At 56.2% G+C, this 18,569-nt stretch overlaps 1 protein-coding gene across 1 annotated transcript; it reads left to right on the top strand.

Moving 5' to 3' along the window:
• The first annotated feature begins 10,041 nt into the window (after window positions 1-10,041).
• UBE2S (ubiquitin conjugating enzyme E2 S) lies at window positions 10,042-14,499 on the top strand. Its single transcript, XM_036096856.2, has 4 exons — window positions 10,042-10,239; window positions 10,854-11,001; window positions 12,350-12,540; window positions 14,008-14,499. Exons 1-4 carry the CDS (start codon window positions 10,237-10,239, stop codon window positions 14,326-14,328), a joined length of 663 nt encoding a protein of 220 aa, XP_035952749.1. The 5' UTR covers window positions 10,042-10,236; the 3' UTR covers window positions 14,329-14,499.
• Window positions 14,500-18,569: the final 4,070 nt, after the last annotated feature.

Raw genomic sequence — 18,569 nt, 5'->3', positions numbered from 1 at the left:
AGATGCCTCCAAGGCTTGGCTTTATGGACTTTAGGGCACCTCTCCCCTAGGGGCACCCAAGTGTTTGTTGAGAATTGTAGGCTTCCATCTTGCACTGAAGGGCTCATTTGCACATCCCTCTGGGTGTGGGTTGTGCACGTTCATTTCAGTATTGACTTTATCATTAAGAAAACCCCTTCCTGGGGTGCTTGGCTGGCTCAGTAGGTGGAGCACGTGATTCCTGATCTCAGGGTTGTGAGTTTGAGTCCCACATTGCGTGTAGAGATTACTTAAAAATAAAATCTTAAAACAAAAAAAGAAAAGAAAACCCTTTCCTCTCTGGTGCATTTAAGTGTTTCCCAAATTTTAGATTTTACTCCATCACTCAGGGTTCTCCAGAAAAACAGAGCCAATAGGACATGTGTGTGTGTACAGATTCATTTTAAGGAACTGCCTCGTGATTGAGGGGGCTGGCAAATCCAAAGTCTGTAAGACAGGTCAAGGAGCTGGAAATTCAGGCAGGCCTTCTATGTTACAGCCTTGAGACAAAATTCCTTCTTCTCTGAGTTACTTCAGTTTTTGGTCTTAAGGCCTTCAACTGATTGGATGAGCTAGAATCATCTCCTTTACTTGAAGTCAACTGATAAAATTAATCACATCTACAAGGGGCTCCTGGGTGGCCCAGTCATTTAAGCATCAGACTCTTTTTTTTTTTTTAAGATTTTATTTATTTGAAAGAGCACAAGCAGGGGAAAGGAGCAGAGGGAGAGGAAGAAGCAGACTCCCTGCAGAGCAGGGAGCCCAACTTGGGGCTGGATCCCAGGACCCTGGGATCATGACCTGAGCCTAAGGCAGACACTTAGCCAACTGAGCCACCCAGGCGCCCCAAGCATCAGACTCTTGATTTCAGCTCAAGTCATGACCTCATGAGATCTCGAGATCAAGCCCCGCATCAGGCTCTACACTCAGTGGGGAGTCAGCTTGAGGTTCTCTCCCTCTGCCCCTCCCCCCAACTCTCTCTCACTCTCTCAGATAAATACATCTTCAAAAAAAAAAATCACACCTACAAAATACCTCACAGCAACATCTGGACGGTGTTTGACCCAACAAGTGGGAACATGAAATCTAACCATCACACCCTCCTTGTGCAGAGGTGCTTGCTCCTAGCTTGCTGGAGGAAGACGTGGGATCTGTGTTTGAGAAAGCCTCGTCCCCTTCAGTATAGTTAAGTGTTCACCACTGGCCAGATTGCACCCACTCGGGTGACTTTCCTGGCTAGAGATTAGTGGGGCAGGAGGGGACGCGAGTATCGCTGGTGTGCTCACTCGTAAAGCGCCCCTGGTGGTGAATGTAAGCGCTGTCTGCATAGTCTCAGAAATCACCTCTTTTCATTGATGTCTTTGTCTGCAGATGACTGCGGGTGTGCGGGGAGGGCGGGTGACCATGCTGTGCATCTGAGCATGGGTTTTCTGAGCACTCAGAGATTCTCCTCCTAGAGACACAGGAGGGCTGTACTTCCCTGCCCCCTTGAGATTAGATGTGCCTTTGTGACTGGTGTGAAGTGGGAGCAGAAGTACCTTGCCAGGCAGAAGCTTCTGACAGCCAGTGGCAGACGGATCCCCATGTTCTTCCGTTTCCCCCTGCTATGGTCACTGGCGATATTCCAGGTAATGCCTGCTCTGTCGGCCCGGGTCCCAGACAGATCCGCCAGAGCCCCGGAGTAAGGGTGCTGCCAGATGAGCACTTCAGCCAAGCCTCAAAGGATATGTGGTGTGAAGGAGAAATAGCCCCGTTCCTTTAGCAACTGGGGCCTTGGGGCTACTTGTTACTGCAGCGTAGCATGGCCAATCCTGGCTGGTACGGGTGGCCTGTGGAGGGCGGGGGGAGATGGATGGCGAGGGGCTCTTCAACATCTACTCTCTGTGCTTCCAGGTTTTTGGTGTCAGTGTATTGCCTATTTAAAAACAAAATCAGTTTGAGTGTAAATGTAAGTGGGGCCGGCTCTGACTGGCATCCCCCTGGCTGGGCATATGCCCGGGGGTGACTGCGAGCTGAGAGATGCCAGTCCCGGCGCTCAGCCCCGCAGGGAGACCAGCTTCCCACCCTGAGGTGGAATGCCAGGGCTCACAGGCACACAGTTTTCATTCAGCACGGCCTCTCCTTGCCAGACGCCTTCTTCATCTGTGCTCCACCAAGAAGAAGAGAGCAGTCTGATCCACACGCCCCGTCCCTCAGTGGGGCCAGTCAAAGCTCAGATCTGACACGAGCATTTCTGCCTTTGTGGCCTGACGAGCGCTCAATCTTCAACTGTGGCCCCTGCGCAGCTATCTTAACCTGTTTGACGGGGCAGGTCTGCGGCGTCTGAATTCTCTACCAGATAACTTCGTGTTTCGAAATGATTTCAAACTCGCAGAACGGAGACAAGAATACGTCCAAGAACCCGTGTACCCTTCGCCCATTCACCGATTGTCAACATTTCCACACACTGCTTTAGGATTTTCTTTCCCTACAAATATCCTTTTTTTCCCTCCAGAGGCATTTGAGAGTAAGCTCCATACGTCATACCCCTTTATCCCAAAAGGGACATTTCTGAAGAACAAGGACATTCTCTTACACGTCCACAGGAAAATGATCAAAACCAAGCACTTCACACTGATAAACTCCACGTTCAAGTTTCACCAACGGTCCCCATATTGTCCTTCAGAGCAATTTCTTTTCAGCCCCTGCTACGTGGGGACAAGCACTGCATCTGCTTACCACGTCTCCTGAGCAGTCCCTCTGCCTTTTTCATGACACTGACACTATTCTGTGCAACGTCCCTGCACCAGGCCTGAGGTTCCCTCGAGAAGAGGTCCGGGCTGTGTACATCCGGCAGGAGAATCTCAGCAGTGATGCTGACCTCTTGGGGCATCAGCGTTCGGGGAGCCCAAGCCCTCAGCCATCTGGGACTGCTGATACCAGCCTTGACCCCTGATGCTGACCGAGCACCTTGGTAAACAGAAAGCACCCTGGCTGAGGGTCCTGTGATACCTCGAGGCCATCGTGCTCTTCAAACTTCCACCTGCTGCCTCAAACCTCCACGGGCGATTCTCTGGCTTGAATCAGTTGTTACTGTGGTGTTTGTCGATTGATAATTTGCTAATTTTACAATTCCTCTGGCATTTGCTAGCTTTTGCATGTGATCCTCCCAGGGAAGAGGATCCAGTCCCTTCATCACACTGTGAGACACCAGGGATTCCAACAACAACAAATTCACCCTCATTCTCAACTGCAGCAGGTTTTCCATATCCTGCAGACACGTGGAAGTCGAATATTGCAGTCCCTACCCATACACGGTTGGGTTCTTCCTGATTTTCATGACTATAAACAATACCCCAAGGGACATCTTTTGCATACCACTGGGTGTGTTCACTTCTTTTCCCCCCAGGATGAGCTCTCAGGAGACGAATGTCAGAGTTGGAAGGTTTCAAAGATTTGCGACTCAGGGGCGCCCGGGTGGCTGAGTCGGTGAAGCGTCCCACTCTCGGCTGTGGATCAGGTCATGGTCTCAGGGTCCGGGGATCCAGCCCCATGTCAGGTGCCACACTCAACAGGGAGTCTGCTTGAGATTCTCTCTCCCTCTCCCTCTGCCCCTCCCCACTTCTCAAATAAAATAAACAAATAAAATCTTAATACACAAATAAATGAAGATTTGCTACTTGTGTGCCGAGCTGCACCCTGGAAAGCCTGTCTGCTCCCACCCTTGCCAGCACCGATCTGTTGAATCTGGGTGTGCATCGGGGGACCGGTTTTACAGGCATCAAAGGAAGCCCCTGGTGCCCGAAAGCGTGTTTGTACCCAGTGTGCAGTCGGCCCTGCTGTCTAGGATTTGTGGAGCCGAAACAAGCCAGCAGTGCGTTTCCTTACCAGTGTGTCCATCACTAGAGGCAGGACTGATCCACTACAGGGCATATTCACCCATCAAGGAAGGCCACTCCCACCCCGGGGAGCACTTCTGCTCCCGGGACCTACTGCATGCGGGCAGATGCCGGGCGGAGAGACAGCAAGGCCACCAAGGGCAGAGGCCTCAGAGAGGAAGATGGAGGCGCTTGCGCACGTAAAGATGCTCAGCCACGAGGCGGGGAAAGCAGCGCACAGGAAAGATAAAGCACGTGTGTCTGTCCGTGATGACGTGTATCTTGAAGACTGCTGATATTCAGGCTCATGCCCGCATCAGGACACTGACAGAGGCTGCATCCCGCCTGGAATGATTTCCTCCAGATTTCCACACAACGTGCTCCCTCGCTTCCTTCAAATCTTTGCTCAAATGCCTCCTTCTCGATGAAAGTCTACCCAGACCACCCGGCCTAAAATTCCCTCCCCCAGCGTTCCTGATACTCCTTACCCTGCTCTAATTTTTCCAGTAATTAGTATCATTTCATCCTTCCAACTTTTCTTACAAACTAGCCCAAGACTTTCCCAGTCTTAGCGCTGAAAGTCCCGCATCTGGGGCAAACCTGGACAGCTGACCACCCTGGCTTTCGTGCTTATGGGTTGACTATCTCTCTCCCTGCTGGAATGAAAGTCCCAGGAAGGCACTGTTTGGTTTCCTGTCTTGGTCACTGATCCGTCCCAAGCACCTGGAACAGCACCTGGCAAACAGTTGGTGCTAAAAAAACAAAACAACAACAAAACAAAAACCACTTGTTGAATGAACGGGTCAGGTCCTGATGATGGTGGGGATCCAAACAAGGACCACTCGGGAGAACTGCAAACACACAGGCTCTTTGTGCAAATCTCAGTTCTAGGAATTTCTCCAGAGAAGCTCCCAACTGCGCCCAAAGATAAATGTTCAAGCGTGCTCACTGCAGCTTCTAGCCCACCAGACTGAACCTGGCGTAAACGCCCGCTGGCGGGAGAATGCGAGAAGCCACGGCGTGCTCCTATTGAGGAGCAATGCACAGCACCTGGTCTCCACACTCCCACAAGGGGGCGCGTGTGGGAACTTGTGGGAACACGGACTCGGACGTCTCTAGGTCAACCTCCAGGTGTGGGGAGGACCCCGGGGTGCTAACAGGGGTACCTGAGGGGGTGGGAGCGTGGGGGGAGGAGGACAAGGGCAGCACCTCCAGATTCTACTGGGTGCACCTGGGTGACTGCGTGAATTTCCCCCCAAGTACCTATGTCTTTCATAACTTAATACAAATGAGCAGGGGAAATGACGATTAACTTGTGAAGCCAGAACTCAAGCTGAAGGGACAACCTGAGCTTCAGTGTATGAGTCTCCGGGCCACCAGTATTCAGCACCCCTCCCCAGTCTCCCACGCCGACTCAGAAGGCCATCGCTAGGCCACCTCCTGACTAGTTCTCGAGTCTGTCCCCTTCTCTCCAACTGCCATGCCACCACACCAGCCCACGCCAAGACCAACTGCTGCCAGATTTCCTGCTTCCGCTCCAGGCCTCCAATCCAGTCTACACAGCAGCCCCGAGCTAGCCTCAGTGAGAATACCAAACCCACTCACCACCCTCCCCCCTCAGAATTCCTCACTGGCTCCCTAGGGCTCTGAGGAGCCTGGCCCCCACCTCCATTCACACCCCATACACACAACTCACCAATTTAAAGTGCACGATTCAATGGTTTTTAATCTACTCAGAGAGTCGTGCAGCCACAATTTTAGGACCTTTTCACCATCCGAAAAAGAAAATCTGCACCCATTAGCTACGCCCTCCCTGTCCCCCATCCCCCACACCCAGCTAGGCAGTCACTAATCTACTTTCTGTATGTATGGATTTGATGATTCTGGACATTTCGTGTCAATGGGATCATAACCTATGTGGGACTTGTACCTGGGTGGCTCACTCGTTAAGCGCCTGCCTTTGGCTCAGGTCGTGATCCCGGGGCCCGAGGATCGAGCCCCACATCAGGCTCCCTGCTCAGCTTCTCCCTCTCCCTCTGCCACCACCCTCGCTCATGATCTCTCTCTTAAATAAAATCTTTAAAACTAAAATAAAGTAAGATAAAATACGTGGTCCTTTGTGACTGGTTTCCCTCAGCATAACATTTCTGAGTCTCCTCCATCTTGCAGCATGCGTTAAGAATTCCGTTCCTTCCGGGGCGCCTGGGTGGCTCAGTCGGTAAGCGTCTGCCTTCGGCTCAGGTCATGATCCCAGGGTCCTGGAATCGAGCCCCGCATCGGGCTCCCTGCTCAGCGGTAAGCCTGCTTCTCCCTCTCCCACTCCCCCTGCTTGTGTTCCCTCTCTCGCTGTGTCTCTCTCTGTCAAATAAATAAATAAAATCTTAAAAAAAAATCTATAAAAAAAAAAGAATTCCGTTCCTTCCTACGGCCGTGTAATGCCCCGCTGTGTGGCTATTACCACAGTGGGTTTGTCCATCGTCAGTCAGTGAGCTTCTGGGTCGTTTCCACCGTTTGGTGGTCCTGAGTAACGCTGCTATGAACATCTGTGCATGACTATTTGTGTGCACGGATGTTTTCATTCCTCTAGGGTAATAGCGAGGAATAGAACACCAGGTCACATGGTAACTCAATGTTTAAGCACTTGAGGAATCGCAAGAATGTTTTCGGAAGCAGTGGTAGCGTCTTCCCATTCCTACCAGCTGTGTGTAAGAGTTCCAATGTCTCCACATCCTCTCCGACACTCGCTAGCATCTGAGGTTTCCGTAATAACCACCCTAGTGGTGTGAAGTGGGATCTCACTGTGGTTTTAATTTGCATTTCCCTGATGGCTGATGATGTCGAGCCTTTTGTCACATGCTTATTGGCCACTGACAGATCTTTCACTGCCATCAGCGACCCTTCTGAGGCCGCTGCCCTGCCTCTGCCCTCACCCTCCTCTTCTGCACCCCGCAGTCAAGTGGCCTGGAAAGACCTGAGTCCGACCGTGGCGCTCCTCTGCCACCCTGCAGTGGCTCCCCATTCCCTCAGAGAAAAGGCTTCGAAGGCCCTGTGTGATACCACCCCAACCACACACACCTCGTTCCCCCATGCCCCATCCTGTTCCAGCCACACCGGCCTCCCTTCCATCCCTCCAATGTGCTGAGCCTGTGCTCCTATGTTCCCACGCCTGGGAAGCTCGTCCTTGGACACACACACAGCTCCCTTCCCGCCTTCCTTCAACCCTGGGTTCCAATGACACCTGCTTGGTGAGGCCCACCCTGGCCACCTGGCTTGTAAAATTCAGCATGGCGCTCACATCACCTGGTACCCCGAGCCCCTTCCTGCTCTACTTCTTCTTCCACAGTTCCTGCTCCCTTCCATGCACCCCAAGTTTTACTTATTTGTTCGATTGTTTTATGTCTGCCTTTCCCGCTACAGGGCAAAGAGGTGCCCTAAGCAGAATGGTGCCCAGCACACAGTAGGCGCTCAGTAAATGCCTGCTGAATGAATGAACACCTCCGATCTATATGGCACTCTGCTAGGGGCTGGGGAGAGTCCCTGCTCTCCTGGGGCTGGTCTACTCAGAGGTGACAAATTCTGACAGACCCGGATCAAAGAGGGTGAAGTGAACAAGCATGGGAGTGGAGGTGAGGGACGATAAGGTGATCCGAGGCCACAAGGAGGAAGAGGAGAAGACAAGGGACCCACGTCCACGCATCCTCCAGTGAGAGAGCTTGGCTGATACTGGGGACCCACAGAAAGGTGGCCCAGGGGCCCAGGGGAGAGTGTGCTTATGGCCGCGGGGGGTTTACTCAAAATGTAGTGGGGCAGAGGACTCTTGCAAAGTTTCCAGCAGGGATGGTGCGTGTCGGGATTGGGATTCCAGGGGCTGGTAAACACTGACCTACCCGAGGGCCACTCGGGGCACCACCTGCTTCTCTAGACAAAGTGTGACTGGAACACACCCCCGCCCCCCGCCTTGGTCTGCATATTGGCTACGCCACTCGGGCTGGAGCAGAACTGAGCCCTGGGTTGGGTTTGCTGACCCCCATTTTAAGGTGACTGTTCAGGGCGCAGGCGACCCTTCCCTCTCCCCCACACCAGGTCCTGTTGACTTGCACTGAACCCCATCACCTTTCCCGACCCCACGGCCACAAACCTGCTCCGCGGGCCATCACCTCCACCTGCATGGCTGCAGTCACCTCCTCTTTGGCCTCTCTGCTCCTGCCCGGAGGTCAGACGGAGTCATGTTCTGCTCAGAACCTCCAGCGGCTCCTCCTTGAAGGAAATAACACGCTGCTTACCGGGCGGCCTGGACTTGGGACCTCCCTGCCTCTCCCCACCTCTCTCCCCTCGGCGCCCTCCACTCGCCAGGCTCGCTGACCCAGCCCTGCCAGCTTCCTGGCCGCGCCTGAAACACACGGGGTGTGATCCCCTTGCCAGGCCCCGTGCTTGCTGTTCTCTCTCCCTGAATGCTTCTCCCGTTGACCTTCCCATAGCTCAAGGTCCCCACCCTCCCTCCCTTTCTACCCTCCTGGCCCTGATGTACCCTTCTTCAGTCTTTATCGTTCCGACAGGACCGTATATTCTTGCTTGCTTGTCTGGCTCCCCCAGGAGGGTGTGAACTCCACGACAGCAGGGGTTTCAGCCCTTTTACTCTGCTCATTCCCAAAGCATCCTGCCCGCACAGCACCAGCGCTCAAATCCGGAGTGGAACCCTGCAGCGATGCACCGGACAGGGTGGTCGCAAGCAAGGGACCGTGACCAGGCATGCAGAGGACGAACAGGGTCTGGCCCGCGGCGGTACGTGCTACCTAATAACCACCATTCTCCTTATTTCTGTGTCTTTTGGATGCACTCTTGCTGTAGGACCCGGTTTGACTACCTTGTCCCTGCTGCTGGGACACTGCGCCCCCAGCGCAGGCCTGCAGGGGGGAGGCCGGGGGCCCCGTCGGGGGACACCGCGCAGGCCTGCAGGGGGGAGGCCGGGGACCCGTCGGGGGACACCGCGCAGGCCTGCAGGGGGGAGGCCGGGGGCCCGTCGGGGGACACCGCGCAGGCCTGCAGGGGGGAGGCCGGGGGCCCGTCGGGGGACACCGCGCAGGCCTGCAGGGGGGAGGCCGGGGACCCGTCGGGGGACACCGCGCAGGCCTGCAGGGGGGAGGCCGGGGGCCCGTCGGGGGACACCGCGCAGGCCTGCAGGGGGGAGGCCGGGGGCCCGTCGGAGGACACCGCGCAGGCCTGCAGGGGGGAGGTCGGGGACCAGTCGCAGGCAGGGCCGTGCCTCGACCTCCCTCCTGCCACCACCAGGTTGCCAGTGTCCATCTTCCACGTGGGGAGACACAAACCCGACGCCGTGACTGACGCCTGGCCACGCTAGGCCACAGGCGGCCAAGCCCTCAAGGCCCGGCGGCCCGTTCCTTCGCCCCCAGCGCACGGCACGGGTCACGAGGCAGTGCCCGCACAAAATGGCGCCTCGCAGAAAAATGTAGCCTACTCGCAGCGCCCACCCCCACCGCGGGCTGAGGAGCGGGCGCGGGTGGCCGCGCACACCTCATTTGCATATACAAAACCGACGAATTTCGTTGGCTGCGAGGCACTAGGCCCGCGCTAGGCAAGGCCCCCATTGGTTACTCTCCATTCCTCCCCGCCCCCTGGCACCGCCTTCTCCGCCAAGGGCTGGCGCGTACGAGCCTCGTGACGCCAGTCTACGGTTGCGCTTCCCTATTGGCCAGTCAGCCTTCCATCATCAGTTTAAACCCCCCCGAGTCCCGCCCACCCTGCCCTGTCCCGGCTCCGCGGCCGACCGTTAGTCGCGTGCGCGATTTCCTGGGCGTCAGGGCACGCGCGCGTACGCCGGGCCGAGGAGGCGTCTCATTCAAACGGCCCAATCAGCGGTCGCGTTGCCCCGCGCGTCTTTTCTCTCTCTACCCTCCCTTCTCAGCGCCCCCATTCTCCAGGGACCCCATTACGACCCCCGCGCGTCCCCATTGGCCAACCCGCCGCGCGCCCCCCTGCCCAACTTCTCCTCCTTCTTCCCGCAGCTTACGGGAGGGGAGCGAGTGCCTCGAACGCCGAGGACCGTGCGGGGTGACGTCACGGGTCGAGGCGCGCCGCCTCGGAGCCGCGGGGGGGTGTGGTCTACGGGTGGCTATAAAAGGGGGGCGGTGCGCGCGCGACCGGCTCAGTGCGGCCGGGCACTCGGGGCGGGCGGAGTTCTAGGGGCGCTGCGCGGCGGCCGGCGGAGGCAGCGGGGAGTGGAGCGGAGCCGCCGGGGCCTCTCCAGGACCGCAGCGGCAGCAGTTGGGCCCCCCGCCCCAGCCGGCGGCCCGGAGAGCGCAGGAAGGGGGCCGGGGGGACCCGCCCCCGGCCGGCCACAGTCATGGTGAGCGCGGAGGCCAGGCCTGGGAGGGGCGGTCGGGGTTCCCCCCGGAGGAGGAGGCGGGGTCTCAGGAGCCTCTCGCGGACGGCCCGGGGAAGTGGGGGGCCCGCCTGGGGTCCCGGGCCTGGAATGGGCTCACGGGCCTTCCTGGAGGCGGGGCAGGAGCGGAGCCTGGGCGGCCCGCAGGGTCCCCGGAGGGGAAGGCCCGGCTGAGTCCCGGGGAGGGCTCAGGGGCTTTGTGGCTCGCCCGTGGGTGTTCGAGAGCAAGGACGCTCCGCCTCCGTCTCCAGCCCCGAGCTGGGGTTTCGAAGAGGGTTTCACCAAGGTTAGGTAGGGAAGGGGACCGAGGTAGGCCTCGGGCGTACCCGGAACCATGGGGGGCCATGCCGGACGATGAGCGAGCTCTGGATGCTTCTGGAGAAGGTGGACCCATCCGCAAGCCCCTTCGAAGACACCCCCCCCACTTCTGGTGGGAGGTCAGCTTTGGACGGCCATCTGAAGCATACTGGGTGGGGGTTCTGGGACTGCAGGGTCCACACCAGGGCAGCCACTGCGTCCGTAGATCGTGCAGGAGGCCCGGCTCGGCCAGCTACTCACCCCCGTCTCTCTGTGTCCAGAACTCCAATGTGGAGAACCTGCCCCCCCACATCATTCGCCTGGTGTATAAGGAGGTGACAACGCTGACTGCTGACCCGCCTGACGGCATCAAGGTCTTTCCCAATGAGGAAGACCTCACTGACCTGCAGGTCACCATCGAGGGCCCTGGTGAGTGTGGGATTGAAGGGGGAGCAGTGTGCGTAGAACTTTCTCTTCTTCAGTGCCAGAGTAGGTCAGAAAGACAGACAAATAGCATAGGGTTTCACTTACACGTGCGATCTAAAAAGCAAACGAACACACCAAAAAAAGCAGAACTAGAGCAAGAACAGGAAGCCCCCATTATAAGCGGAGCTCTGCCAGGTGCTGGGGACACAGCTGGGTGGTGGTGTGCTGCACAGGGACACCTCTTACTCTCGGGGCGCACGGTTTGCAGGGCAGGACACCACAGAGAACAAGTCATCGCGGATATTTTTGCTGCAGGTAGTGAGAAAACCCTGACCCCCGAGAGAGCATTTAAGGGGCGCCTTGCCGGGGTTCATCGGATGGGGGTTCTCTGGAGGGTGGGCCAGATGACCGCAGACTCCTTGCTGCTGTGCCAGGGGCCCCCAGGACAGGGCAGGGAACAGGCCAGATGCAGCGTCTCAGGAGGGAAGGGTAGTGACCGAGTGATCACACGCGATGTGGGGCCATGGGCGATACAGTGAGTTCTGTCTACGGAGTAAGCCAAGGGGTGCCACGAGCGTGGGGTGGAGGAGCTGGTCAGGGCTGGGGCAGTGGGGAGGGTGTCAGCGCTCCCCAGTAGGCCACGTCCTGAGGCAGGTGCCCTGGATACTTGGTAGAAACAGGGAGAAGAGACCGATGAAGCTCTTAGGGCTTGTAGGAGTCTGGAAGGAGGGGGAAAGGAATCCGTTGGTGGATTTCAAGCAGATGTGAAGGCTGCGCTGTTCAGCTGACGGGGAGGGGGCGGTCAGGAGACCATGGACCACTGGCGTTGGGTGAGAGGTGAAGTGGCTTGGCTGGACTAGGGGTTGGGGTCAGATTCAGGAGGGGACCAGGAGGTCAGCTGCCCAGGCTACCACGGAGGGATGTGGTGACGGGGGCGTGAGGAACAACTGTGCGTCTGGAACCACTCCCCCTTTTGTTGTGAGGCGAGCAAGTTGGGGGATGAGAACCATTCATTGAGATGGGCAGACGAGAAGACCATGGAGGTTACAGAACAGTCCCACCATTTGTCGGCGGGCCTTCCAAGTAGACGGTTTTCCAGAGAGACAGTGGGGGGCAGTGTCTGCCCTCCTTGGGAAGGGGACGTGACTGGGACACTTGAGAGACGAGGCATCCAGGGGTGGCTGTGGGGTCCCCTAACCTAGCCCCATCCCACTCTCAAGAAGGCCTCAGTCTGGTGGAGGAGGCAGCAGGGCACTAGCCTCATAGCCGGCCTGAAGGCGAGGCTTTGGGGTTCTTCGTGGTGCCAGAGAGTCCTGAGCCTCCTAACCGAACCCCCTCTCCCTTACCGCAGAGGGGACTCCTTATGCCGGAGGCCTGTTCCGTATGAAACTCCTGCTGGGGAAGGACTTTCCTGCCTCCCCACCCAAGGGCTACTTCCTGACCAAGATTTTCCACCCCAACGTGGGCGCCAACGGTGAGATCTGTGTCAACGTGCTCAAGAGGGACTGGACGGCTGAGCTGGGCATCCGGCACGTGCTGCTGGTGAGTTCTGGGGCGGCCCGGGCGCCTCCCCGCTGGACGTCCCGCTGACGTCTGAGCCGTGGTGCACGGTGTCTGTCTGAAAATCAGCCCTGAAGGAGTTGGGGGCTTCCATGTAAAAATCCAGGTTTCCAGCTGGAAAGTTCTGGAAGGATTGGCAGTGCTTGAGCCAGGACACTAAGTATGGCTGTCCAGGCTGCGTGGTGCCTGGGGCACCTTTGCTGTAGAGCAGGCGATGGGTTTGTATCCTGGGACGCTTTCCTGATGGTACAAGCCAGCATGCGGTCAGGGCTGTTTCTTTCCCGAGCTAGAGTTCATGGTCTCGTCAAATTCGACAGTCTAAGGTCTAGTTTGTTAGTTAGGCGGGGCTCACCTCTGTGGTTCTAGAATATTTTCACGAACTGTCGTTTCCCAGCCATCAGTGATTTGGCCCGCCGGGGACGTTTTGTGTTGTAAGCGTTGTATCTAGTGGGGGCAGACCAGGGGTGCTGCCTGAGGCCCCCACAGAGCCGTGTCAGCTGAGCCAGCATGGAGACGCCGTGATCCCCGCGGGCCACTAGAACAGTTAGGTCACCTACTGGCTCCGTCGGAAGAGCAGGCGACTCTTGATCTCTGGGGCGTGAGTTCAAACCCCGTGTTGGGTGTAGAGCTTACTTCAAAAAAAGAAAATGTTTTGATGGAATTGCTGAGGGGCCCTGGGGCAGACGGTGGGGGCGGTGGGGAAACTGAGTTTCCTGCAGGGCACCTGGGGAGGATTGAGCTCCAAGGTAAACATCCTACTCCTCCTGTCCCTGGAGTGTCAGCCACGGCTGCTGGGGACCCTGGAGATGAGCTCACGGAGTGACTGTGTCCCCGGTGATCCCGAGGAGCTGCTGCGGGTGGGACCTCTGGCTGTGGGGTCAGGGGTCCCTGATGGGCATCAGTGATGGGTGCTAGGCCAGGTGCGTTGCGTGTCTCAGCAGCCGGGGGAGCCGCTCTTGCTGGCCTCGTCTGCAGGCGAGAAAGGTCTTGTCACCTGATGGAGGCCATGCATGTTTTGGGCATTGCAGGCTCCCTGTCACAGTGGCTGACGTGGAGGTGGGACAGACGACCGGGGTGTCGGGGCCACCGCTGGTCCAGCCAGACCCACCTCAGGCTCCCCCAGCGCTGCCCACCACACCTATATGGAGTCCGTGCACTTGGGCTTTAGTTTGCTCCTCCGTTAAGAGGGGCTCGAGAAGGGAAGGGGTACTGGGACTGGCTCCCTTCCTAGATCTCCTTCTGGGTGCTCCTCAAGTACCGGCCCCCCAGTGGGCCTTTGCAGGTGACACTGAGCAAAGGTGAGGACACAGGTGTGAGCAGGGCCAGAGTCGGCTTGGGGGAGGGTGTGGAGAGCAGGGAACACCAGTGTGGAGGCCCTAAGGCCGGACTCCGGAGGCTTGGGGGGCCCCCGTGGGTAGCCCAGCCCTGACCTTGGCCTTCTCCCCACAGACCATCAAGTGCCTGCTGATCCACCCGAACCCCGAGTCGGCCCTCAACGAGGAGGCAGGCCGCCTGCTCTTAGAGAACTACGAGGAGTACGCGGCCCGTGCCCGCCTGCTCACCGAGATCCACGGGGGCGCCGGTGGGCCCAGTGGCGGGAGCGCCGAGGCCAGCAGGGCCGTGGCCAGTGGGGGTGCGGCCCCCTCCACTGACCCCATGGGCCCGGGAGGGGCCGACGGTCCCATGGCCAAGAAGCATGCGGGCGAGCGGGATAAGAAGCTGGCGGCCAAGAAAAAGACGGACAAGAAGCGGGCACTGCGGCGACTGTAGTGGGTTTTTCTCCCAGCTCTACCCCCTCCCCCTGACCCCGACCCCCGACCCCCAACGCTGTCTCTAAGTTATTTAAATTATGGCTGGGGTGGGGGAGGGTGCGGGGGCACTGGGACCTGGATTTGTTTTTCTAAATAAAGTTGGAAAAGCAGCTGCTCTGCCTCACAGACACCCCAGGACCGCTGCCTCAGCCACACTGGTCCCCCTGGCCCTTGAAGTGCGTGCGTGGACTTGCGATGTGGGGCGTGGCGGGGGTCGGCCGTGGGGGAGGAGGGAGCCCCGTGTCCCAGCTGAAAGTGGGGGAGCTGGGCCTGCTCTCCATCACATTTGCCCTTGTTCTTTCCTGAAGTAGATGTGTGACTTGGCAGGCTCCGTGCCTGGGACAGCGGGTGACAGGTGTGGCCCAGCTGCTGGCAGCTCAGCACCTGATCCAGCTCAGGGTGGCAAACCATGTTCCATGTGTGCTTCTGCATCCCAGGCCTCAAACGACGCCCGTCCAACCCTTTCTGTTGCTCTGTGGCCCGGGCGTGGCGAGCTGGCCACTCTGGTTTCACTAGCGAAGGCGTCTGCCAGTCCACATCCCCAGCTCTTGAAGCTGATGGTGGGTTTTAGGTCCTCCGCTCTTGGAAGCTGCCTGGGTTACTCCCCTGCGGGCTCCTCTCCCCCGCCCCTCTCAGCCTCAGGTGCCCCACTTAAGGGCCAGGTCCTTCAGATAGGCTCAGCTGATGGGGTGAGGCCACCCAGGTTCTCCTGTTTAACCCCAAGTGACCTCATCATAGAAACCGATCTGTCACATGGACAGGTTCTGCCCCCCACACACACACTCCAGGGGAGGGCCAGGAGACATGGGGCAAGTTGGCTTCCTGTCCCATCCTGCTTGACTGCAAGCTGGTGGCCCTTGTACGTCACAGACTTTCGTTGGGGCCGGAGGTGAAGGCCGCAAAGCCAGAGTGGTGGAGTAGGGAGGAAGAGTGGGCCTTGGCAGAAACTGTTGAAGGCACAGAGGGTTTTTTTTTAAGATTTTATTTGACAGAGACACAGCGGGAGAGGGGAACACAAGCAGGGGGAGTGGGAGAGGGAGAAGCAGGCCTCCCGCGGAGTAGGGAGCCCGATGCAGGGCTCGATCCCAGGACCCCGGGATCACGGCCTGAGCTGAAGGCAGACGCTTAACGACTGAGCCACCCAGGCGCCCCGGCATAGAGGCTTTAAATTGGCTTATTGTCTATTAACAAAAATTTTATGGTCCTCTCAAAAAAGGATAACGGAAAGAGAAAGGAAACCGCATCTACATTAAAGACTTGTACGTGAACTCTCATAGTTGCTTCCTTAGTGCTGGATGAAAAATGGAAACAACCCCAATGCTCAACAGATGAAGGAGTAAAAGAAACAGTTCATAGATGGGAATACCACTCGGCAAAAGATTAACACCAAAAACAGCACGGACAAACCTCAAAAATACTCTGTGCTAAGTGAAGCCATATTCAAAAGTGTACAGGATACCTGAATCCACTGAGAGGAAATGCCAGAACAGGCCGAACCGCGTGGTGCCCGGAAGCAGGGCGCCGGCCATCTGGGATCGGGGAGGCAGGCATGGGGGGCTTTCCGGGCTGAGAAGCGTGTTCCAGACCCCCGTCATACCGGTGGTCACACGGGTGCGTAAATGTGTCAGAACTTCAACTATACTTCTTTTTTTTTTTTTCCAGATTTTATTTATTTGTCAGAGAGCACACAAGCAGGGGGAGCGGCATGCAGAGAAAGAGGCAGGCTTCCCGCCGAGCAGGGGGCCCGATGCGGGGCTCGATCCCAGGACCCTGGGATCACGACCTGAGCCGAAGGCAGACGCCCAATGACTGAGCCACCCAGGCATCCCAAAACTTCAACTATACTTAAAATAGGTGTGTTTTTGTGTAAACTATATCCATGAAGTTTATTTAAATACTTTTAAATCAACTTGTTTATCTAAAGTAGATGGACGATAAGTCAGTGGGACAGAAGGTATTTGCGAGACCTAGAACCAAAAAGGACTAATCCAAAGCATATAAAGAGCCCTTACAAATCAATAAGAACACAAGAGTTGGCAAAAGCACTTAAGCACATCACAAAAAGAGGAAATCCACACGACGGCCAAACACAGAAGACAGTCCTCACGAGTAGTTGAGAGAATGCGGTGTAAGCTAGAGTCGGTGGGACCCCACTGCCGAAGCAGAAACGTTTAAAGTCTGACGACACCCAAGTGTTGACAAGGTCGTAGGGCCTCGGACACCTTCACATGCCGCTGGTGGGAGCACGTGACGGTGAAACGCGCGTGGAAGCTTGGTAGAAAGTGGAAAGTACGCACCCCTTACTCCTCAGCATCCTTGCAGGTATGCCGCGGGCTTTCGCCATTTGTCCTAATTATAAGCAGTACACACACAGCCGCACATTCAGGAAACAATGCCTAGGCGAAAAGTGGAATTACCACTGCTTCTAGCAGCATGGAGAGATCACGGACGTCACAAGCAGCCAAACCAGCAAGTCACGAGATATTGCCACGATTCGGATCCTTCGTGCACGATGCCAAAGCGAAAATAAGTTGTCCTGGGGGCGCCCGGGGGGCTCAGTCGGTGAGCGTCTGCCTTCGGCTCAGGTCGTGATCCCAGGGTCCTGGGATCGAGTCCCGCATCGGGCTCCCTGCTCAGCAGGAGCCTGCTTCTCCCTCTGCCTGCAGCTCCCCCTGCCTGTGCTGTCTCTCTCCTTCTCTCTCTGACAAAAAAATAAATAAAATCTTAAAAAAAAAGATTTTTATTTTTAAGTGATCTCTACACCCAGCAGGAGGCTTGAACTCAACCCTGAGATCAAGACTTGCACGCTCCACCAACCCAGCCAGCCAGGCACCCCTGTACTGCAGAATTTTTAAAACGGGAAGAAACTCATTATGTGTGAATATGGGCTGATCTCCAAGCTTGATTAAGTGAACAAAAAGCAACAATGTGAACAGCGCATATGATATAGTACCATTTCTGTTCATTTTTTTAAAAGACTTTGAGAGAAAGACTGAGTAGGGAGAGGGGCAGAGGGAGAGAGAAAGAATTCCCCCAAGCAGACTCCCCACTGAGCAGAGGGCCCCACGGGGGGACTCGATCCCACAACTCATGAGATCATGACTTGAGCTGAAACCAAAAGTTGGATGCTTAACTGACTGAGCCACCCAGGTGCCCCTGTTAATTTTAAATTTTTGTTTTTGTTTTTAAGATTTTACTTATTTGTCAGAGAGACAGAGTGTGTACGAGCGGGGGAAGGCATCCCTAAATTTTTCTTTAAGATAGGATAGGGGTGCCTGGGTGGCTCAGTTGTTAAGCGTCTGCCTTAGGCTCAGGTCGTGATCCCAGGGTCCTGGGATCGAGCCCCACATTGAGCTCCACATCGGGCTCCCTGCTCCGTGGGAAGCCTGCTTCTCCCTCTCCCACTCCCCCTGCTTGTGTTCCCTCTCTCGCTGTGTCTGTCAAATAAATAAATAAAATCTTTAAAAAAATTAAAAAAAAAAAATAGGATACGTGTCAGGATGCCTGAGTGTCTCAGGCAGTTAAGGGTCTGCCTTTGGCTCAGGTCATGATCCCAGGGTCCTGGGATCAAGTCCCATGGGAGGCTCCTTGCTCGGCAGGAGCCTCCTTCTCCCTCTGCCTGCCACTTCCCCTGCTTGTATTCTCTCTCTCTTACAAATAAATAAAATTTTAAAAATAAAATAAAATAGGATACGTTTTACTTGCTCGCATATGAATTTAATGCTTCCGGAAGGTCACATTGGAACCTGGGAATACTAATTGCCTCAAGGAAGGAGAGCTTGGGGTACCTCATGAATGTTACTCTTTCAAAGCACAATTTTTTTTTTTTTAGATAAAGGTTTCCACAAAAGGGGGGTACCCTGGTGGCTCAGTTGGTTAAGCGTCTGCCTTCAGCTCAGGTCATGATCTCAGGGTCCTGGGATCAAGCCCCGCATCCAGCTCCTTGCTCAGCAGGAAGCCTGCTTCTCCCTCTCCCCCTCCCCCTGCTTGTGCTCCCTCTCTAGCTCTATCTCAAACAAATAAATAAAATCTTTAAAAAGTTTCTACAAAGAAACAGCTCCCTCTCATTCCTGTCTCCCCGACACCCAGTTCCCTTTATCACAGACAACCAGTGTTACCAGCTGCGTCTATATTTTTCCCAAGAAATTCTACAAGAATGCAAGCAAATTTAAATATTAGTTCCGTCAAGCCCCTTTTATT

This window comes from Halichoerus grypus, chromosome 15, assembly GCF_964656455.1.
Source record: "Halichoerus grypus chromosome 15, mHalGry1.hap1.1, whole genome shotgun sequence".
Taxonomy (NCBI): domain Eukaryota; kingdom Metazoa; phylum Chordata; class Mammalia; order Carnivora; family Phocidae; genus Halichoerus; species Halichoerus grypus.
Note: the sequence above shows the minus strand (reverse complement) of the source record. Positions and strands in the feature narration are given on the sequence as shown.

What these genes read in the sequence shown, in the direction of transcription:
- UBE2S (XM_036096856.2), top strand. An exon ending in GGTCACCATCGAGGGCCCTG is followed by an intron (nt 11,002 to 12,349) that starts GTGAGTGTGGGA and finishes CCCTTACCGCAG; the next exon opens with AGGGGACTCCTTATGCCGGA. An exon ending in GCATCCGGCACGTGCTGCTG is followed by an intron (nt 12,541 to 14,007) that starts GTGAGTTCTGGG and finishes TTCTCCCCACAG; the next exon opens with ACCATCAAGTGCCTGCTGAT.